The 23,625-nt window shown below is 50.6% G+C and overlaps 1 protein-coding gene across 1 annotated transcript in view; it reads right to left on the bottom strand.

Annotated features, from left to right (window-relative positions):
• The window catches only part of SARDH (sarcosine dehydrogenase), a 56,623-nt gene that overhangs the window by 7,686 nt on the left and 25,312 nt on the right, over nucleotides 1-23,625 (bottom strand). Inside the window, exons 13-16 of the mRNA XM_007954301.1 lie at nucleotides 21,452-21,590; nucleotides 20,331-20,444; nucleotides 15,126-15,273; nucleotides 9,179-9,272 (exon numbers count right to left, since the gene is read on the bottom strand). Coding sequence (XP_007952492.1) covers nucleotides 9,179-9,272; nucleotides 15,126-15,273; nucleotides 20,331-20,444; nucleotides 21,452-21,590 — 495 coding nt within the window. The remainder of the gene's footprint in view (nucleotides 1-9,178; nucleotides 9,273-15,125; nucleotides 15,274-20,330; nucleotides 20,445-21,451; nucleotides 21,591-23,625) is intronic.

The following is a 23,625-nucleotide window of genomic DNA, read 5'->3' as shown; positions in this document are numbered from 1 at the left end:
GGGCCTGCTGCTATAGGTGCTGAACAACTATTTCCAGAACTGTGGAAGTAGCAGGGCCAGGGCAGATGGACTCAGCTACCCAGCAAGGGGAGGGGAGGGCTGGGGAATATTTTGGGGCTTTTCCAAGTCTCAGGTTCAAGGAATCTCCAGGCATCTTGCATTTTCTCCCCTGATGGGGTGGAGTTGGAGTTGTTCCTTCCAAAGGGGATAAACATGTAAGGAAGGGATTCAGGATGCAGGCTCTGGGTCAGCTGGACTAGGGGATGGTGGCACCGTAGCACCCTCATCTGCTAAATGTGGTGAGGACGTGCCTGTGAGCACCAGGTGGATAGGATATATGGCACCTGGCACACAGCCATTTCTCAGTGAATGGTATATAAAAGTCCAGACCCCTGCAAGATGGAGCCCCACGTCTTCACAAAAGCCATAGGCAGTGGCCAACAGCAGAGTCACAGAACCACATGAGATCACCTGGAAGGACCTCACATCAGGCCTCATTTCAAACTCTTTCCCCAGGGGTGTGAGGGGAATGATGTGTACTTTCTCCATGTCTTGAGGCCCTGGGATAGAGGAGCCAAGGAGGGAGGCAGTGGACTCAAACACAGGACTGCAACACAGAGATGGAAGGGATGAGAAAGCAGATTCCCAGCAAGGAGGCTAAGTGGGCACACCAACTTGTGTCTAGCAGAAGCTCGGAGAGGAGACACCAGACAGGATGGGGGAGGGTCACTATGTTAAAACATGGCAGAGAAATTTCCAGAATTGAAGATGGTCAGTCATGAGCCTTCAGACTGCAGAAGTACAGTGAGTGCCAAGCAGATAATTACAAGTGAATTCCTGTCTAGGAAATCTGTAACTGCAGGATGTCAGAGGGAGGGGGAGCGAGAGACAGACAGGGAGAGAGAAAGACCTTAAAAACATTTTGAGAGGAAGCAGACACCTGCAAATAACCACTCGGGCAGACTCTAGATGCCTACTGGTAATAGTAAATGCTGCCATTCACTGTAGGATTATGTCTTCCAAGTATAGAGTGAAGGTAACCATCAAATGAAGGGCCACACCCTTGAAGAGTAAAGGTGAAATGAAGACTCCTCAGACAAAGACAGAGTTTACCATGCATGGATTCTTGTTGCCAGAACTTGTTGAGGATGTAGTTCAGAAAAGAGGGGGCAGGGCACCCAGTACCTCTTAGAGTATGGGATCTGGGCTTCTGCTGGAGGTGCAGCTGGCCTGGGTACACCTAAAAGGAAGGATCAGACAAAGGCAGGAATGGCAATGGGGGCAGCAGAGGGCCACAGCCAAGGTTGCCTGACACACCCTGCATCCAGGTTAGAAAGGGAAGGTTTGAAGTCAAGCCCACAGCACAGGCGCCAAGAGGATGCTGGAGACCCTGTGACTAGACCACATGGACCAGTTGCCTTCTAGAGTTCTGTGTCATGTTATCAGCAGGCAAATTTAGCTCTGTAAATACAGGGCTGGAACAGGCCTTGTAGTTCCATCTGCAGGGCCTTGGCTGGCTGGGTGCTGAAGTCCTATGCCTACTGGGCCCCAGCCCATGGGCAGCTTCAAAGATCAGGAAGACTTGGAGGACAGATGATCTCAAATGGCCCACACAGAGAATACGATCATTGCTAAAGCACAGGAGCTGTGTGCCAGCTTTGGGCATCTCCGAGGCTCAGATGCCTGGGCTGTGGCTTACAGGCAATAGAAGACCCCTGGAGGAGGTGTGAATATGAAGATGCCACCTGGAGGGCTAAGAGCTTACCCCGTCCCACACACGTGTGAGTGTCAGTACTAGGAACTCGGTTTCTTCCCCACACATGACTAGCCCAACGACCCCTCCTTTTGCAAGGTGTGTGGTCTTGAATCCCTTCGCCAAGAAATGTTTAGCCCTGGAGGGAGTTCTTTGGGGCACTCTAGTCCCTACAGGGAGGGGAATTCTCCCCCATCCAGGCCCAGGGTTTCTCCCCTCTCCAGGCCCCTCTCATTCAGGCCACAAGAGTGGCACAGAGCAGTGTCCCCGTGGCTTCCACTCCAGCAGGCAGCAAGCTTGGTACTCAAGACATACCTGCCCATGAGGGCAAGACTGAAACTAAGTCAAGGAAACCCCCAGCCCAGGGCCCTGTGCACACAGTGGGTGGTCAGTAAGTTTCAATCAGTTCTACATGCAATCATTTGTCCCCAACCCTGCCAGACTGATGTGGTGGCCCAGGCTGGAATGGGGTTTGTAGCCATTTGCTCTATAGCACCTATGTCCAACCACCCACTGACCCCAGACATTAACATGCTTCCCAGCCCCCTGGCCCTCACAGCTGTTCACTTGAGGCAGCAGCTAGCCACCCAAAAGTAGCAGGTGCCATAGTGTCTGAGAGCACAAGCTTTGGGTGACACAAACCTATTAGGTTTAAATCTGAGCCCAGGTGTGACCTCTCTCTCCTCTGCCACCTCAGGACAATACTGGCACTTCCCTCATTGGGTCCACGTGAGCACTCCACAAACCAATTGCTAGAAAGAGCTAAGCACAGTGCTTCCTACTCAATGCTACTTGCATCCTCAATTTACAGGTAAGGTAACTGGGGCTCAAGAAGGTTAAGTCACTTGCCCAAGGTCCAATAACATGCTCAAAAATGTTTAGCTGGCTCCTGGGGGTGGCCATTTTTTGTTGCATTTGCCAATTCCTGTGGTGTAAATACTCCACCATGGTTGGTTTCAAGCTACCAATGATTGAACCACTATCAGCTCTTGCCAGCTATATGAGCCAGTTTCAGCACATACTGATCAGTCCTCACAGCTAATAGCAGAGCAAGGGCTCAATCCAGGATTCTCCCACTCTGGAGCTAGAATTCTTAACAAATACTCAACCTTGGCTGAGCTATTGATTGTTTCTCAATAAAGTGTTCATCTGGGGATTTGGTTCCATGCTTACCCCACCAATGAACTGTGCATTAGCTTTATGTGTGTGGCTGACTTATTGCCAGCCCTTAGGAAGGATGGGTGCTCCCCAAGGCTGAGAATTCAGAATTCAGGAGGTGCTGGCTTACCCACCCCCGCTTTGGCTCAGAGGCCAGCTGGAACTCAAAGCAGCAAAGGCCAAGGGCTCCTGTGGGGTGCTCTTGGCTGTATGTCATCCAGAACAAGCCCAGAGTAAATACCGCAAGAGGGCTGGAGCAGATGTGCCCCCAGACACAGGCCAATGTGTCCAACCTTTTCATATCACATTAGCTCATGGCCGTTTTAAAAGTTTCCAGGGCATTTGGTTGTATAACAGCAGCCTCAACACACCAGGCACATCCTTCAAACTCAGTCATCTCTTAAATAAGTGAGAATCTCTGGGGGAGCCAGATGTGGGGATGGGCAGGGATCAGAGCATGTGCAATCTTCTGCAGAAGCCTACAACCTTGAACTCATAGTAGAAGGTTCTTCTTGATGGTGGGTTCAGTAGATCTTCATTTTTCAAATCCCCTAGAGAGCCCTAAGGAGCTGTTCTGGTGCTGTGGTTATACCATTGGGCTGCTAATTAAAAGGTCATCAGTTTGCACCCACCAGATGTTCCATGGGAGAAAGATGAAGCAGTCTGCTTCCTTAAAGATTTACAGCCTTAAAAACCTGTGAGGCAGTTCTACTCTGTCCTATAGGGTCGCTATGAATCAGAATTGATTTGATGGCAGTGGGTTGGATGAGAGACCCCAAGACATCTTTGAATCTAAAAACATTACACCAGGGGCACACTCAATATTTCCTATTTGCCATGGGAATCACAGAGGGTTGGTATGGTATGGTGGTAGTGATGATGGTGGCACTAGTGATGGTAGTGGTAGTGGTGGCAATGGTAGTGATGGGTGTAGTAATGGTGGCAATGGTGGTGGTGGTGATGGTAGTGATGGTGGTAATGGTGGTTGTGGTGGTGGTGGTGATGGTGGTGGCAGTGATGGCGGTGGTGGCAGTGGCAGTGGTGGTAGTGGTAATGGTAGCAGTGATGGTGATGGTGGCGATGGTGGCAGGTGGTGGTGGTATGATGGTAATGGTGGTGGTGGTGGTGGCGGTGGCGGTGGTGATGGTGGTGGTGATGGTGGTGGTAATGCTGGGGATAATGATTGAAAACCAATTTTCTAAGAATAAGAATAAATAAAATATGTGCTTCTGAAACATGAGCCTCTACAAGAATCTGACAGGCTCTGTGGGAATTGTCCAGTCCTCAGGATTCATCTTCCAAATCCAGGAATCCTAGATCTGTCTAAGACCACCCCGACACTCCTCACAGGAAAGCTCACCCTTGGAGTACATGTCTGTACCCACACCATCTTCTGCAGACAATAGCAGGAGTCTACAGAGTCAGGACAGACACTATTCCCTGGACCAGGTCCCCAGCAGATGCTGAGGAGAGAAAGGATGAGGTGATAAGTTTCTGGACTCACTGGGCCTTAAGCACACAGCCTGAGCTCATTCAGAGCCCCACCACCTGTGTCCCAGCCAAGACTGGCTCTTATACTTCAGTGCCTAAAGATCTCCCTCTCCCCTCCACTGGGATAGTGGTAGGGAACATGTGCCGCTGGCTCTGTGGCCACATGCTTTATCGACTGTGCCCACACACTGCAGTGGCCTCCTATGGCTCTCTAATCCACAAAGACTGTACAAAGCAATTTTCTAGGCAGCAGCTGACACACAACTGGCAAATGCTCACTCCATGATACATAGTGGCCTCCCCACATCCTCGATTAGCCTGTTGCTGTTTATGTAACGTGTGCGAATGAGACAGTAAAGGCTCCGTCCTGAACTAATCAGATTCTAACTGCCATGGCTGTGACATCACAGTGCCAAGAAATGAAATCCAATTTCCTTTTAACCTGAAATTAACTTTCAGAAGAAAATCACTTTATCGCCCACCTCATAATGAGCTTCCAGCCAGCACCTGTGATCTAGCGGGGCACAGGGGGCCCGTCCTCCGAGGCCCGGGAACATCCAGTCTCCCAGTACCTGCCAAGCTGAGCACTAGGAGACACTGGGAGCGTTTCCACAGGGAAGCTCGCTGGCCTGGAGGCGAGTATTTGGGAAGCAAGAACAGCTGGTCAGTTGGCTGCAAATGGACAATAAACTTCTCCCCACTGCTCTCTTCTTCCTTGAGGAATCCAAGGATCATGGGATTCTAGGATGGATCCAATGTCTCAGACAAGAATTATTGCAAAACAAAGACAGCGCTCAGCTGGAATCTCCCAATAGTCTTTGCTGTATGAGTGTGGGTCATGTCTGGCAGGCTACTCTCACCCGTCCCATCATCCCACCCCTGGGCCTGCGGCTCCTGGTCCCCTCGTCATCCTGGGCCTCTGACTGCGCAGACACATGCATTCCTGCGGCATCTGGTTGGTCCAACTCCAGTTGATCCCTGGGAATGCTTGGCCCAGCTCCAGCCCCCAGCCCAGAGCCTTGCACTAACGGCAGTGTCATTGACACTGCAGCCAGCACCAGATAGCATTTAAGGGGACCAAAGAATTCAGGGTATCTGAACAGACTCAGGGCACAGCCCAGAAGCCAGAGAGAGGCCTGGCACAGATTCTCCTTCAGAGCCTTGCAAGGAATCCACATGGCCGAGACCCCAGTTTGGCCTCTGGTCTCCAGAGCCGGGGACCACACAACTCAGTCCTTAGAAGCCGCCCACTCTCTGGTGCTTTGTTCTGGCAGCTGCAGGACAGGAAGACACCTGGCCACTAAAAGTGGTTCTCAAAGAATATTTGAAGGAGCAGAAGAGGATGTCATTATAAGAGAATAAAGATGGGCTCAGAATGGAGAGGATGACTCCACCAAAATAGACTTGGGTGACTATAGACACAGAAGGAAGACAGGAGGCGAGACACCACTGTGAGCCTGGGGGGTGCAGGAGGGACTTCCCCCCATCCACCCATGTGTTATCAATTTCTCATATTCTACGACGAGACAGTGAGGACTGTCAGCCTTCCACCAGACACTGCACCTGGTACGTGCTCTGCCAGCATCCTGCGTAATCTACTCCATAGCCCCAGCACCCCCACGCCACAGACGAGAAAACTAAGGCTTGAAGAGGTCAAGGGTGGCACCCCAAATAGTCAAGCTGGAAAGGGAGGTCTGGACTCAAGCCTCAGGCCTGCATGCCTGTAGACCCTCCACAGTTACCAATGGAAACAGATTAATAAACATTATTTTAAAAATAAAATACCTTTTTTTTTTTTTTTTACAAAATTTACAAAACAATAAAGGTCAGCTTGTGACCAAGGGCAGTCATCCTGGCCTCTGAATTCTCTGTGCCAAGACCTGGCCCAGCTCCTGCAGCCCTGGAGGTGAGGGTGCAGCCCCCATCAAGCCTGGGGAGGCGGCCAGGCCTGGAACGGGCTCTGGGGGAGGGAGCCGACTGTCCAAGAACAAAGCCTGTCTGCTGGGAGAGGGCACTTGGCCTGGATGGGAGCGGGGGGTCTTCATACCTCGTCCTCTCTCCCCACACACAATGAGCCACATGCAGGCCAAGCCTAGCTCAGTGGAAGAAATGCCAATTAGCCTATAACTTCGGCAAGTCACAGCCCAGGTGACACAGTATGGACCCTGTGGGGGCTGAAGGGTCGGAGCTGCAGCCAGGGTGGCCTGGGGTCAGGCTGTGCTGCTCCCGGTGTGCCCACCCTCTCTGGTCCAAGCAGGCAGCTTTGCACCAAAGAGGCAGGAAGCAAACTAGACAGAGACGCCCCCAGCTTCCTGCCCCTGCAGCCTCTGGAGAAGGAAGGGGGACGGAGCAGCGGGGGCCAGGCCCAGTGGCTTTGCAGCCTCCTTTATCACAGCTCCACTCTGGCAGCCTCGCTCTGGCGTCCTCCTGGCGTTGTTTATTTGCGAACAAGACCCAGAGTCATCCCCCCTGGACCTCAGCCTCTCTGTAGCCAAGATTGCTCTCCTATCCATGTACCTCAGCACGTTCCCAACAGCAGCCCCAGAGCAGCACGCAGGAGGTCGACCCCGGGGAGGCGGGCTCCAAATCCAGCTGTCTGCCTGGCCATCCCTTCGCCAGAACATTCCACTTCATCTGCACGTTTTGGTGTGCTTTTGTATCTCACTTGCAGGAGGCCTTGGGCAGGCTGTCCAGCCCCTTTGAGGTTCAGTTTTCTCATCCACCCCACGGATAATGGTTCCTGTCCTGGCTGCTGCTGGGGAGGAGTGCTGGACAACACACCTGGCCATTAGCTGCCACTGTGACTTACATAGCTGCTGACAAACAGGGGCACTAATAGAACAAAAGTTCTCCCCCCAAAAAACAAATCTACTGCCACGGAATTGATTCTGACTCATAGTGACCCTATAGGACAAAGTAGAACAGTGTTAACGAGCTATAAATCTTTACAGAAGGAGACTGCGTCATCTTTCTCCTGCGGAGCTAATGGGTTTGAACTTTTGGTTAGTGGCCCAGTGTTTTAACCACTTCACCAGGGGAGCTCCTTAACAGGGGTTTTCACAGGGCAATTCTGCCCCCCATGGGGACATTTCACATTATCTGGAGACATTTGACATTGTCTGGGGACAGTTTTGGCTGTTGTGACTGTGGGTGATATAGCATCTAGTTGGCAAAGGCCAGGGATGCTCCCAAACACCCTGAAGTGCATGAGATAACTCCCACAACAGCAACAACAAAAATCCAGTCCCACACGTCTATAGTGCCAAGGTTGAGAAACGATACAGAAACTTCCACCTTGTTCATGGAGCCTGGCCCGCAGGAAGGCACAGTGAGCAGTGGCTGTTTTCTGTCACTGTTGGCTCCTCGCACACTGGAGAAGTCAAAGCAGAGAGCACGACACTGATATTCCAACAAACACACTCAGGCCAGGATGGGGACGCAGCCCTGAGCTGGAACCAGGCCCATCCAGGACAGGAAAAGGATGGGGACACAGTGGCCCAGAGCTGGAACCCATGGCTCTGGGAAGCTCCAGCTCAGAGCTGGGTGCTAGGGAGCCCTGGCACCAGACTTCATCTGTGACCTCAGGGGAGGTAGGCTTTGACTTCTGGACTTCATGGAGCTGCAGCAGGGTTGGGAGTTGTTATGATTTGAATTGGGTACCCTCAAAATATGTGTTGTCAATCCTAACCTGTATATATGTGGCTATAATCCGGAGCTCTGGTAGCATAATGCCGAAGGCACTTGACTGCTAACCAGAAAGCTGGCTGTTCAAACCCACCAGCCACCCCTTGGAAGGAAGGTTGGGCAATCTACTTCCATAGTGATACTGCCTCGGAAACCCAAGAAGGACTCCACAGTACATAACAACAACAACAATAACAACATAATCCCATTTTGGGAATGGGTTTTCTGTGTTATGTTGATGAGGCAGGATCAGTGCAAAGTGTGTCTTAAATCAATCTCTTTTGAGATATCAAAGAGATTAAACAAGCAAACAAAAGTAACAGAGAGAGGGGAAGAAAGATGCCAAGCCACATGAAGATTGCCCAGGAGCCGAAGCCCAGAAAAAACAAAGACCTTCCTCAAGGGCTGATATAGAGAGGAAGCCTTCCTAGAGCTGGAGCCCTGAATCCAGGCTTCCAGCCTCCTAAACCACGAGCCAGTCCATTTCTTTTTGTTAAAGGCCCCATCTGTGGTATTTCTTTTATAGCAATACTAGGGAACTAAGACAGGGGTGCTCTGTGGGGGTCTGGCCCAGGCTCTGCTTCAGCCCCTTCCCCACCAGGCCTGCATGCCAGGTGGCCAGGGTGTGAGGATGCTAGAGAGGATGAGGAGACAGTGGGCCCATTAATTAGGCAGCTGTCCACAACTGTTATTTCCAGAAGAGCGGAGAAAATGACACATCTCTGTCTTGGGAGGATGTGTCCACCAGCATCTTTGAAGGGGAGGACACCTGAAGCAGCTGTGCACTGGCAAAGCCAAGGCCACATTCCCTGATAGGAACTTAACCAGGACCTGCCACCTGGGAGGGATGGAGACCCCACTGTATGCCACACTCAGGGGGAAGCAGGGGTGCCCCACTGCAGCTTTGCCCCTGCTTCTCCTCCAGGTTCCCACTGCCCAACCCCATCCCCCGCCACAGCTGAAGACAGAGGCCTGGAGAGGTAAAAAGCCTTGCCAAGGGCACCTGGGTTCCCCAGTCCCAGCCTGGACTGTGTCCCTTGCACCACACCACTGCTACGCACAGACCAGGGCAAATGACCCACTTATACCTACCAGGTGCTTGGTGGCCCGCACCAACTTGTGGGTGGAGAAAGGGAAGGCCTCGTTGCTCAGGTCTGCATCGAGCACCTTCTGGAGAATGGCCCGGCTGTGAGCAAGAACAAAGCCAGTCAGTCAATCAACAAACAGTCCTGTGTGCTGGACCCTGGGCCAGGAAGGCACTGGAGACATGGCTGTGAGCAGAATGAGCCCTTGTCCTCATGGGTAGCTGGACAATGAACACATTATTAATAAAACATACCAAGACAAATACATGTCTAAAACACAGTCTGTGAGAACGCTGCTTTTCAGTGGGATAATGATGGGGATGCTAGCCCTCTGGAGACCCAGACTCACAGACAAACTGTCCATGTGCCCCCAGATGAACAAGGTGAGGCCTGGGGCAGTTATCCATCTGGTCAGCCCCTGGCTCATGGTGACCCCATACCTATGCACAATGGAATGAACATCATTTGGTCTTGTGCCATCCCCATGGTCAGTCAGTTGGGGATCGGACCATTGTGATCCAAGGGGTTTTATCGGCTGATTTTTAGAATTTGATTGCCAGGCCTTTCTTTCTAGTCTGTCTTAGTCTGGAAGCTCCACTTAAACCTACTCAGCATCACAGCAGCTGACAAGTGGTGCACACGAGGTGCATGGGCTGGGAACTGAGCGTGTGTCTGTAACATCTAATGCCACTATATCACACAGTTGGGAGGAGCTTAGGGCCAAGGCTCAGGACCCTGCCCACCAGGCCCCCCAAGTCTATATAGTTCACCTGCAGGTTCTCCTGGCCTTCCATACTCCTCCCCTCCTCTGTTTAACTGCCATCTTTCAGGTCTTGGTTCAGCTGCCACCTCCTCTAAGAGGCCTTTTCTAAATCCCAATCTGGCTAGGGTGCCCCTTGTCTGGGGTGCCACAGCCCTGATATGTCACTCATCAGGCATCTCTTGTACTGGGGACATTTACCCCCCACTAAACCAGGAGTGCCCTATTTGAATGTGCCTGGCATAAGAGAGCACTCTGAATCTAAGTGACTGAGAATGGCCTGGCTTTGTGTGGCTGGTCTGTCAGCACAGATACCACCACTTCTACCTTGCAGGGCATCCTAGCAAGGACTGCAGGAGAGGGGCCTGCTGCTGCCCAGAAGTGCTGCCAATCCTAGCCCCTACCTCCCCAAAGCTGGAGCCACCTGCTACACTGACTGAGGTGCCAGCTGTGGGCAGCCTGCCAGCATCCTTACATAACACCCATCCAGCACCCACATGGCTGCCACCCTGGAGACTGAAACTCACTAGGGTCCAGTACTTCAGGGCACAGAGGGATGGTTGCATGCAAGGTCTGGTGCTTGCTCTGGTGCCCCCTCCCTCCTCAGGCCCTGGAGTTGCCCTGGGGCCAAGGGTTTGAAGAGGCGGGCTGCTCTGACCCGGCCCTGGTGTCAGAAGGGCCATAGGCTGGAACAGTGCCTGTGGGGGCAGCTGGATTCTTGAGGAGCAGTGGCATTCAGCCAGGCCGTGTACGGGTCGGCAAAGATGGGGTAAGAACCCAGATCCTACAGAGCACTGGCTGGGGACCGGACGGCAGATTGTCCCTCCCCCAGGAAACAGCAGGGGGCGCTGGAGGCACGAACTTCCCAGTCAGGAGACCCAGGTTCAAGTCCAGCTCCTCCAGTTACCACCTTGGGGCCTCTGTTCCCTCGTCTGCTAAATGAGGACAGTGAGGCCACCCCACAGGGCCATTGTGAGGAAATAAACACAAAACACCTGTGTCAGTAACTTTCAAAGGGCTCCCTGAAGTCACTGGTCACCAATGACTCTTTAAATGTAAGCTATGCCATAATTCAAAATGCACAAACAGCAGAAGAGAAACCAGATGATTGGGACCTTCTAAAAATTAAATTTTTATGTGCTTCCAAAGACTTCTCCAAAAGAGTCAAAAGAGAACCTACAGATTGGGGAAAAATATTTGGTAATAACATATCTGACAAGGGACTTATCTCTAGAATTTATAGAAAACTCCAACACCTCAATAACAAAAAGACAAACAAGCCAATTAAAAAATGGGCAGAAGACATGAATAGACACTTCACCAAGGAGGATATTCAAGTGGCCAACAAACATATGAAGAAATGCTCACGATCATTAGCTATTAGAGAGATGCAAATCAAAACAACAATGAGATACCATCTTGCTCCAGCACTAGTAGCAAAGTTCAACAAGACAGAAAATAACAAATGCTGGTGAGGTTGTGGAGAGATTGGGACTCTCACACACTGCTGGTGGGACTGTAAAATGGTACAACCATTGTGGAAAGTAGTATGGCGATTCCTTCAAAAGTTGGAATTAGAAATACCATTTGACCCAACCATTCCATTACTAGGTATATACCCTAAAGAAGTGAGAACCATGACAAGAACAGTTACATGCACACCCATGTTCATCGCAGCACTATTTACAATAGCCAAAAGATGGAAACAACCTAGATGTCCATCAACTGAGGAATGGATAACCAAACTCTGGTACATACACACAATGGAATACTATGCAACGCTAAAGAATAATGTAGAATCTGCAAAACACTGCACAACATGGATGCACTTGGAGGACATTATACTGAGTGAAATAAGTCAATCACAAAAGGACAAATAGTGTATTAGTCCGTTATTGTAAAAGTTAAGGAAAGGTTTATCTATAGAAGGAAATTTTCTTTGTTGGTTACCAGGGGTGGGAGAGGAGGGGAGGGAAGGCTATTAGATAGAGATAAGTATTGATTTGGGTGAAGAGAAGGGCAATGTACCAAATATGAGTGACCAATATGGCAGCATTGAAGATGAGAAAGACATAGAGAGGTACATGGGAGGTACAGACAACAAATACGAACCCTTTTGCACATACAGTACTGCATTGTCAGTGAAGGCAAGCATGGGTATATGGATGGATAGATGGGTGGACAGGCTAAACGATTAGGTATGTCTATGAAATGGGGAGTGTATCCAAGAACATAGATAGGGTTGGCAGACAATGGTCCTATAAGTTTACGTGAATGATCAGAATTCTCAGGTGTATAGTAGAGCTGACAAGGGGCAAGGTTGTGGTCACTGTTTGGTCACAGCCAGCTACCCAGAGGGACTGAGTAGTTGAACCTGTGGGCTTGGGACCATAGTTGCAGGGGACATCAAGCTCAATTGGCATAACATACTATACAAAACATTGTTCCACCTCCTACTTTGGTGAGTAGTGACTGGGATCTTAAAAGCTAGCAAGATGCCATCTAGATGCAACGCTGGGTCTCTCCTTGTCCAGAGCAAAGAAGAATGAAGACAATCAAAATTCATGGAAACAATTAGTCCTAGCGACTGGTACACCATCCGATCTGCAGCCTATACAACTATGAGACCAGAAGAACTAGATGGTGCCTGGCTACCACTGTCAACCACTTGGAAGGGGAACTATGTAGGAGATCCTGGATAGAGAGGGAGAACAATGTGGAACAAAACTCAAAGTCATTTGGAGAAAAAAAAGGGGGCTACCAGGTTTGCTTGTCCAATAAAGCCTGGTGGAACCACTGAGACTAGGCCCTTAGCTGCCCTTCAGGTCTGGAACTGAACCCACACCTGTGGTTTCTAGCCAAACAAAAAACAGGCATATGAGTTAAACATTTGCCTCAAGTAGATACACTCCTTGGAGAGAACAATCTTGGGAGAAAGAAGGGCTGCTTATGCACAGGGAGACAGCTCAGGGGGCAGGAGAGTATGGAAGGATGGACACTGGGAAGAGGTAACTATGGGGAGGAAGTGGGAGGGGAGCTGTTACATTGTGGTAAACCTTGGTCAATGATATGAGACAAAGTATATGTGAAATGCTGTATGGAAAGTGAATTTGCTCTGTAAATCTTCACCCAAATCACAATATAAATAAATAAATAAATAAAATGTAAGCTATGCAATCAGATTAAACATTCAGTTCCTCAGTTGCAAGCGCCCCTTTTTCATTTTTTTATAGGCACATGTGGCTAGTGGTTACTGTGTTGGCCAGTGCAGTTTATGGAATGCTTCCAGAAAGTTCTCTCAAGTAGCAGCTCATATTGGACCTCCTAAGGTGCAGGCACTGGGCTAAGAGTACTTCCCACAAAGCAGTTCAGGGAAGTTATCAGTGGCAGTAACGTTATTATTCATACAAGAAACTTGGGTTATTTCAGAGAGAGAGAAAGAGAGAGGGCACTTTGGAGGAGAAAGTGAGGAAATGCCGGGAAGAGGAGGAGAGCTCGGCTTTCTGTCTCCCCTGCCCACCCGCTTGCAGCAGCTTATAATGAGGCTGGAGGAGGCTGGCCCAGCCCGCAGCCCCTGAGGCTGCCCTTTCATCTGTCTTTCTGGCCCCCACTCTGCTCCTCAGAGCAGCCTCCTCCACACTAAAAATAGCCCATCCCTTCCCTTGCTTCCAAGGCTCCCCCAGAGGTGTGGAGGCCAGCTCACCCAAGGAGAAGTGAGAGCTACCCCCACCACACCGGGGCACTTTTCACAACTGGCATTACTGCATTGACCCACACACTGCAGCCAGCAGTCTGTGCCATGTCATAAGGTGCCCGCCTCTGCTCACCAGGCCCAGTCCTTTCCTCTCCTCCTCTCTCAACACACCTCATCCAGCCATTGCTCTGAACGACTCCACCAGACCCCATGTGGTCATACTCAACAGTCAGTCCCCAGCCGTCATCCCACTTGCCCTACTACCGTGGGGCGCTTCTCATACCCTCTCCTTGAAGCCCCTACCTCACCTGGCCTCAGGGGCCCCTTGCCCACTGGTCTCCTCCTGCCCCTGCCTAGGCCCTTTGATTGTTCTCAGTCATCTCTTGGACCCGAGAACTGGGTGGCCCACACTCGGTGTTGGGCCATTTTGCTTCCTGAGACTCTTTGCCTTGGTGATCCTGTCCAGACCCTGGCTGGGGAGTCCCATGTCTGAAACTCCAGCCAAGCCCTGCCCCCACTGCTCCTTCTACCCTAGAACAAGTGGGACATCATTAAAGCCCAGGTCCACCTGGAAGGGCTACTCTCAGGATTAGGGGAAACTGTGGTTCAGGGCATGGCAATTCACAGGCACTCCACAAATCTCAGACATGCCAAGCTTCCACTTTTGTCCCCTCCCCATCTCTTCTCCACACCACAGCCGGAGGGAGCTCTCCTAGTGCACACTGCCAGGGAGCCCTAGTCTAAGATCTTGCTGTGGCTCATGTGTAAGCTGGCATCCAGGGGCCTGATTCCTCTCAGTTGGGCTCAGTAAACACTTATGGAGGGAACAATTGGGCAGGAGTGAGTGACTGAGTGGGAGTAGGCTCAAATGAGGAGTGAACAACTGATGGGGAGCAGGCTCACTAAACACAAGGAAGGACTGTGCAGGAGCAGGCTCAATAGATGCTTATAGAGTGAATGACTGAATGAGTGACAGGTCCATATGCAGATGTACCTTGTCATTGAAGGTATTTAGGGAGGATGTTGCAAGGAGGGCAGTGTCCCTGACATATACTCGTGGCCCTTTTGGGAGACATACACTGCACACACAGGTAGCTGAATAGATCACCCTAAGATGGGACTCATAGAATGTTAATTTTTACCATGCAGCATCCCCAACTTGGGGTTTTTATTGGAACTAGGAGAATGATCCAGGTGGCAGGTAGTTATGCTTCGAGGTGGTACACTGTCATACCTAGACTATGGCAATGGCCCAGAGTCCCCAGGAGCCCTGGATGCTGTATCAGTCCTCAGACATGACTATCAAATTCCATCTAGTTTGCAGATGAAGGACTTTCCTGAAAATGCCTTCTCTGGCATGTCTCTGGTGGTTCACAGGGTGTATAGTTAGCCAGACTATCCTATTCTAGTAAGCAAGTGGCTCTACCAGGGGCCCCAGGTGAGTGACCAGGTTCCAGGTCCCAGGTATGTTCAGATACATGGCCCCCATCCTTTCCTCACCTGGCTGGCCCCTGGATGCTGATCATGCCCAGGTCCTCAGAGCTGTCAATGAGCTGGCACCGGAATTGCTGGTCCTGTAGCATACTGGTTATATACGACCAATTGTGTTGGGCCACAGCCCCGCCCACCGCCAGGTAGTAGCCATCACCTGGAAGACAAGAACTGGTTGTAGAGAAAAAGTACAGGGGTGAAGAAGCAAGGCAGCAAGAGGGGGCAAGGGCCGCCTGGTCAAGAATAGAAATGCTCTTTCTTTCAACATGAATGACAATGATCAGAACTTTGTGACTCTCCAGGGACCCAATGCCCCATCTCCCCCTACCAAGCCCCATGGTGACCCTAAAAGGGCCCCGATGCCCAGCCTCCCCCTACCAAACCCCACAGTGACCCCTCATGCCAGCAGCTCCAAATGCAGACCCTTCACTGTGGTGAGAGGGATGGGCTCAGGACTAGGGATCCCTGAAGGTCATATCAGGGGAGGACTTTCTTGGGGTTTGCCCAAGCCTCCCATCCACTTTTCAGAGGGTCTTAATCCAGAAAACTTTAAGAATTCCTGACTAGAACACATGTCCTAGCAGGATTCTAGAGCTCAGGACTTAAGGTCTACATTGACCTTCCACCAGTGCTGGGTGACCTTGGCATATCCTTTCCCTCTCCAAGCCTCAATGTCCTCACAGCTCCTCTTCACTCCAATCTCCATGGTCATGGGGTCTCCGGGGCCCCTGCCTTGGCCAGAGCAGTGACTGACTCTTACCATGTGGCCATGTCTCCCTCCCACAGCTCCTACTGGGGCAGGCTCTGTGTGGGACTTTACATGTACTACTCCTACTCCTCACTGCCCCTGGGCTGAGGGAAGACTGGCACCCGTCAGGTTTAGACTCCAACCTGTGGAGTACCATCCGGATACTAAGGAGCTGAGGGAAGTCCCCCAGCCCTGCATCCTGAGGGGCAGTGCCCCCGGAAGCTGTGACCTCAGACCAGCTCCTCAGCCTCCAGGTCCTCATCCATGGACAGGGGTTAATATGGCTCATCAAGCAGGGCTGTTGCCAACATCTAGTGACAACCTGAGCCAGGTGAAATGGAGTGTTCATGGTGAGGGGTGGGGCCTGGGGAAGCCCCAGACCAGAGGCACAGTGTTGGTTTCCTTTACCTCTATTCTATGCACCCCCAGCCTTCCAATCTTCATGCTTATTTTGACAGCCCCCTCCCACTTAGTTCCACTGAATCACTCCCCAGGCCCCAGTTTTCTGTCCTGCAATGGGGATGCAACTGGATGAAGGAACTCAGGAGCCCAGCACACAGACAGCACCAGGAAGTAGAATGGTGCTGGTGAAGTTGCCCATGCCCAGGGTCCAGTCCTTTGAGGGCTATGCTCTACCCCATGGGCACCATCTATTCTTGCCTCTCCCTGGGCTGCTAGGCAGGAAGGAGGAGGAAGGGGCCAGAACAGGAAGCAGCCAAAGCCTGCTCCAAGCCCTCCCTGCAGGGCTGTGGGCAAGGAGTCAGGGCCAGAGGACACAGTGGCTGTGGGAGGCAGCTAGGAGGAAGGCCTGGGAGGCGGGGACATCTTCTCCTTGGCTACCCCCCCCCCCGGCCCCACTCGCCCCCAGGTCTCCAACTGCAAGTGGAACAACATGTCAGGGTGATAATCACACAGCCACCTACTGTAATTGAAAAATAGCTATGCTTGGCTTCTTCTCTGACAGGAAGGAGAATTGGGCTGTGGGCTGCCCAGGAGCTGCTCTGCAGGGAAGGTCCCAGTTGGGCTGGGACCCTTCACCTAGAAGTGTACAGCTGAGACAACCCCATCCCAGGGACCCTGGCTGGGGAGGACAAGGAGCAGAAAGTACATGCTCAACTTCTCAGCCGAGACCTTCGGCAGCAGCTGGTCCTGACCACCCTCCTCCCACCCCATCAAGGCAAGCCCTTGGGCTTCTTTATCTCATCACCCCACAAGTTATGTGTGCCTCACTCCCTCAATCCTGCCAGTCCCTCTAGACCCAGCTCAAAGCTCTCCACCTCCAGGAAGCCTTCCTCGAGCACCTTTATGGTGTGCCCACCTCTGGGGTCATATCCCAAAGGGATCCCAACTAGGATTCTTCTCCCAGGCCTTTCTGCAGCCCCCAGGATTCTCATTTGCTGGCCCAGCCCACCGTCCCAGTCCCAAGCCATCATCTCAAAGCCCAAATATCACCACATCATACCCTTGCTCTCTGTAGCCCTCAGGACTGGCTAGCCTTCCCCATCAGCCCATGGACCCCCATGGCCTAACCACCCCCCGTCCCGCCCCATGCCACACCCTGGCTCTGGTCCGCTTCACTCTGTTCCTAGGACCTCCTGCATGTTCTTGTCTGGGAGCCACTGCTGCCCTGTGAGGGCCTGACCTATCCCCCCTCCCCTCCGAGTCCATCTCAAGCATCACCTCCTCCAGGAAGCCTGTCTGCCTTGCCACACCAGTGGAACACTTATTGCAGATGGGGCCCAGCCTGTTGGAAGGACCTCACTCCAGTCTCCACACCAGGCCTATGCATGCATATCTTTTGTCCATGAGCCATGGCTGGGCAGAAAGACCTGTGCCCCAAATTCCTACCATATGCCCCTTTGGAGACCCCTCCACATCGCTACACCTCCTACCCAGGAGGACATTGTCTTGGGAAAAGCACAGACTTTGGCATCGAAGTAGCCTGGTCCAAAGGCCAGTTCTGTTACTTTCTGGCCTCACTCACTTCTTTGAGACTCACTTTCCTCGTCTGTAAAATGGGCAGAAGTATACCACCCACACCAAGGGCTATTGAGAGCCATCTGCTAGAGGAAAGACCCTCACGACACCAGCCAGGCTCTGCCAAGTATTGCCTCTCCCTTCCTCTTCTTGAAACTAATGAGCACAATAGGGGGTAGGAGCCAAAGAGACCTCTTGTTCCCAGAGGCTCCCCACCTCCAGGCTGGGATACCACAGGATGTTGGGGTTCCTGAGGACTTGAGTCTCCCCAAGTGTCCTCAGCCCTGTGCCAGATAAAGGCGTTCCGTCATCCCCCATACTCACTGTGATGCTTGGGCCCCTGGACCCCATGGGTCCGAGCCCACCTGTGGCCATCCAAGACTGCTCCCAGGAGGGTGTGAGAATGACTGAGGCCACCCAGGGTCTGCAGGGATGGCAGCTGGACCTGGCCTCCATTAGGCCACCATCCTCGGTCACCTCCACTGAATACCAACGTTTGCACCCTGAACCCCAGGCCAGTGAGCAGCACAGGGTCCAGGCTCAGGGCCAGCACAACTGGGGCAGGAGCAAGGTCAGTGGGGAGAGGTCGGCCTCCCCACTGCCTGCCACTGTATCACCTAGGCCGGGGCTGGTGGGGGCTGTGAACGTCTTTCATTCTAACCTCTTCTGTATTGTCAAAATAGTCCCTTTGAACATGTATTCTTTTTGTAATAGTCTTAAAACTCAATAAAGATATTTTAAATTTATATTTAAGATGGACACCTGCTTTGCATACAACCTGATCAAGTGGACGTGACCACAGGCTCTTGACTTAATTGTGATCTGATGTACTGGAATAATGAATACATCCATCAAATATACATGCATATTTAACTGACATGTATATTCACATTGTTATTGTTATGTGCCGTGGAGTCGGACCCGACTCATAGTGAGCCCTCCTTGGGTTTCTGAGGCAGTATCACTACGGAAGTAGATTGCCCAACCTTCCTTCTGAGGAGTGGCTAGTGGGTTTGAACTGCCAGCCTTCTGGTTAGTAGTCAAGTGCCTTAGGCACTACGCTACCAGAGCTCCCTGTATATTCATAGCAGGAATGGAAAGTTTTAAACCTAAAAATAAGTCAGATTCTACACCTGGTTTTCTCACCTTGCCTGTCCCAGGGCCACTGCCTCAGGCCCTCCTACTGTCACACACACTGGAGGTCCTATGCCCAAGTATGCAAACTGTCTGCCAGGCGGTCACTTCCTCGCACCCAGAAGTGCCACCTGCACAAACCAGTTAGCACTTTTCCCTCCCTTCTCTCCAGAGTCTGCTCTCTCCCTTCAGGTTCCTACAACACATGCTCAGTACCCCTCAACTCAGAGAACCCACTGGAACCCACCAGAATCCACTGGAACTCTCTGGAAGGGCACATCACTATGCACTCTTGGGGGCGTGGGTAACTCAGTCTGTAATGCACTTTCATGACAGAGGGGAAACTGAGGTTTGGGGAGGCTGCTCCCAGCCCTCCAGGTACCACCAGGGCTGCTGCCTCACAGCAGCCCTGGAGTAAAGGGGTCCTCTTATCGCCATTTCACAGATGGGAAAACCGAGACTCAGAGAACCAGGTCATAGGGCTGTCAGTTAAATGGCTATCAGCACAGACACTCATCTAGGGCCAGGTGGCAGCCAAGCTCTCTAACCGGGCTGAGCCCTCTCAACCAGTAGTGAACCTTTCCTCAGGGGGCACATTTTGGTGGCAAGCCCCCCAGCTAATATCTCTCCCCTCTGTAAATCCAGTCTCTCAGAAGTGGTCATGGGGTCCCTTCCTGGAAACCAGTATGTATCCTGCTCTCTGCAAATCTCAGCTAGCTTTCTTATTCCCTGATGGAGATAGGTTACAGGCCTAGACATGAAGCTGCTTCTGTGTGAACCAGGGTGCAGGGCCAGGGAGTTAAATAATGGGAGGCAGACCTTGGCTCAGTGTAGTAGTCAGGGCTATACAAGCAAGGAATGATAGGTACTGAGTTCCCCATCACAGAGGGCATACAAGTAGAAGTGGAGGGACTACAGAGGGCAATCCAGGTATTAGCCTAGCTATCCTTTAAGAACCTTCCAAGTCTGAGACCAGGAGTTATGTGGGCACTGAGAAAGCTGGCAGAGCACAGCTGGTGACAGAAAGGAGCTAACCCCTCTGAGTGGGAAGCAGGGTCTTAGGCTCAGCACACTATTCCGGGCAGCCATGCTGAGCACGCCCACACTGCTCTCAAATGCCATGGTGCAGAAAGGTTCAAAGACATAATTTCTGAGTGTGCCACACTCCGGCATTGCTGCCTGCAGGAGGCCTGCAGACAGTGGAGGTGAGACCTCTAATGTCCCAGGCCCTGACCATGGCAGGCATGAGTAATTACAGACCAGACCAGCCCCCTGCGTCCTGCCATCAACGGCCACTCTGTTATTGGAGCAGGGGTGCAGCCACAGTCCCCTGTACCCCCAGAGGTCTCTCTTACCTTCAAAGGTGGGGGCCAGTGGGGAGGCCTGGGACCCAGGGTCCAGGCGGCTAACAGTGAGGTCACTCTCTGTGCCCCCTCGATGGTTCAGCATGCAGGTGTACACAGTTGAGCCTGGGGACAGGGATATACCAGGTCTGTGCTGGCCCCACAGCACATGAGCAGCCACAGGAGTGCTGAGCTCTTTATCACAGGGGAGAGTCACAGAGGCTGGGTCACCACTTGGCAGGATGTGCCAGTAGGGAATGACCTCAAAAGACCTCTCAGTTTTAGGATTCCACTGTGACTGAGTGTCCCTGAGAGGGCCAACAAAAGGCAAGTCCTGACATTGTCATCACAGGGCAAGAAAAGATTCAGAAGGAAGCTTCTTTCTTTCCACTGGCTCCTCCCATTGCATTCCCCGACCCTGAGAAGGGTTTGAGGACAAGATTCATGTCTTACTCATATTGGTGCTTCAGTACCCAACACTGTGCCAGCTACACCAGGTGCTCACTGAATGGCTGTTGAATAATAAGTGTGTGGATGGAGGATGGAGAGATGGATGGATGGGAAGTTGGATGTGTGGACAGATAGTAGATGGATGGGTAGATGGATAGGTAAGGGGATGAATGGAAAGTTAGATGGGTGGATGGATATGTATTTGGACAAGATGGACAGGTAGATGGATGGGTAGGTTGATGGGTAGATGGAAGGGTGGGTGGGTACTTATATAATGTTCATATTTACTATTTATTCTCCATTTTTTATTGACTACATCTAGCAACCCTATCTGGGGAAGTCACTCATTCCTGGGGAATCCACCACCCCCCATCCCAGGAAACATGAGAATCAGCTGTCTCGAATCTTTCTGGAATCAAGTCAACAAAAAGGGGGCGGGAGATGAGGTGAAGGAGGGATGGAGGGAGAATGGAAGAAGGTGGTGAGGTCCTTGAGCCTGAGGCTTAGTGATGAGAAAAGCCAGGCCTGGGCAGAGGGGACTGGACAGAAGGGCCCAGGGCCAGGCTGAGGGGGAGGAGCAACAGGCTCCAGGAGCTCAGAGGGGTTCACTTGTCACCTCATTTCAGTGCCCAGGGTTGTGTCCACAGTGCCCTGTCTGGCACTGAAATGTGAGGGCTCCATACCTGGGGGCCGGCTGACATCGGCAGAGAAGAGCCAGTCTGCAGCCTTCCTCGCTTCTGGTCCCACCAGGTAGAACTTCCCAAAGTAGGACATGTTGAACACAGCAGCGGCCCCTCTGCAAGCCAGACACTCCTTCTTGATCTGCAAGTCCAGGCAGTGGGGATGCGGTGGGGGGTTTTGAGTGTGCATTCTCCACAAGAGCACGGGGGCTGGTGCTTTTTTCCAGCACAAATACTCCAAGCTTCCCTCTCCCCCTAGTAAAGTTCCCTGTTGTCCATTCCCTTCCCAGATCCACAGCCCATCCTGAAACATTCTTCTCAACATTAGGAACATTCTTCAGAACAGATCATATGTTAGGTCATAAAGTAAGCCTCCACAAATTCGAAAAGATTAAAATCAAACAAAGACTATTATCTGACCACAATGAAATTAAATTAGAAATGAATAACAGAAGGAAAATTTATAAATAAACGGAAATTAAACAACACTTTCCTAAAATAAGGAGCTCTGGTAGCATAGTGCCTAAGGCACTTGACTGCTAACCAGAAAGCTGGCGGTTCAAACCCACCAGCCACTCCTCGGAAGGTAGGTTGGGCAATCTACTTCCGTAGTGATACTGCCTCGGCAACCCAAGGAGGGGTTGCTATGAGTCGGGTCAGACTCGACGGCACATAACAACAACAACAACAACTCCTAAAATAAACAATGGATCAAAGAAGAAATCACAAGGGAAATTAGAAAGTACTTTGAGACAAATGTAAACAAGACTAATAAACCAAAATTTATGGGAGGCAGCTAAAGCAATGCTCATGGGAAATTTATGCCTGTACATACTTACATTAAAATAAGAGATCTCAAATCAGTAACCTGACCTTCTACCTTTAAGAAACCAGAAAAGACTCAAAGTGAGCAGAAGGAAAGAAATAATAAATATTAGAACAAAAATAGAGAATAGAGAAAATAAACAAAACAAAACTTAGTTTTTTTTTTTTTAAATGAACAAAATTGACAAGCCTTTAGCTAGAGTGACCAAGAATTAAGAGAGAAGACACAAATTACTAAAATCAGGAATAAGAGAGGGGACATCATTACTCACAGAAATAAAAAGGAATAACTGTATAATAATGGCCAAACCTATAAGATAACAAATTAGATAACATGAAATGGACAAATTCCTAGAAAGACATAAATTATTGAAACTGACTCAAGAAGAAATAGAAAATTGAGTAGACCTATACACAGACTGAGGAGCTCTGGTAGCATAGTGGCTCAGGCACTTGACTGCTAACCAGAAGGCTGGCAGTTCAAACCCACCAGCCACTCCTTGGAAGGAAGATGGGGCAATCTACTTCCGTAGTGATACTGCCTAGGAAACCCAAGGAGGGGTCGCTATGAGTCGGGCCGACTCGACGGCACACAACAACAACAACAACAACATACACAGACTGAATTAGTAATTTTCAAATCCCCTACAAAGAAAATCCCAGGTATAGATGGCTTCACTGGTGAATTTTACCAAACATTCAAAGAAGATTAAAACCAATCCTTCACAAACTTCCCAAAAGCAGAAGAATAGGAGGCACTCCTCAGTTCATTGTCAAAGCCAATGTTACCCTGATACCAAAACCAGGTAAGAAATCATAAGAAAACTTGAAACCAATATCCCTTATGAACATAGACACATAAAACACTGTAAAATATAAAGACAAACAAAACACTAGCAAACCAAATATAGCAACATATAAAAACCATTACCACCATGATCAAATGAGCTTTATCCTAGGAATATAAATTTGGTTTGACATCTAGAAAGCCATTAATGTGATTAAAAAAAAATTTTTTTAAATCATTGCCATCAAGTCAATTCCAACTCATAACAACCCTATAGGATGGAGCAGAACTGCCCCACAGGGTTTCCAAGGCCGTAATCTTTAGGGAAGCAGACTGCCACTTCTTTCTCCCACTGGAGGGTTCAAACTGCTGCCCTTTTAGTTAGCAGCTGAGGGTTTAACCACTGTGCGACCAAACCTCCTTAATTAACATGATTAATTAACAATATGATCACCTCAATAGAAGCAGAAAAACTATTTGACAAATTTCAACACCCATTCATGATTTAAAAAACAAAACAAAACAGAAATCTAAGACGAGGCAGGAACTTCCTTGGCCTGAAAAA

This window comes from Orycteropus afer, unplaced genomic scaffold (genome assembly GCF_000298275.1).
Source record: "Orycteropus afer afer isolate SDZICR_OR568_19922 unplaced genomic scaffold, OryAfe1.0 scaffold00456, whole genome shotgun sequence".
NCBI lineage: Eukaryota > Metazoa > Chordata > Mammalia > Tubulidentata > Orycteropodidae > Orycteropus > Orycteropus afer.
Note: the sequence above shows the minus strand (reverse complement) of the source record. Positions and strands in the feature narration are given on the sequence as shown.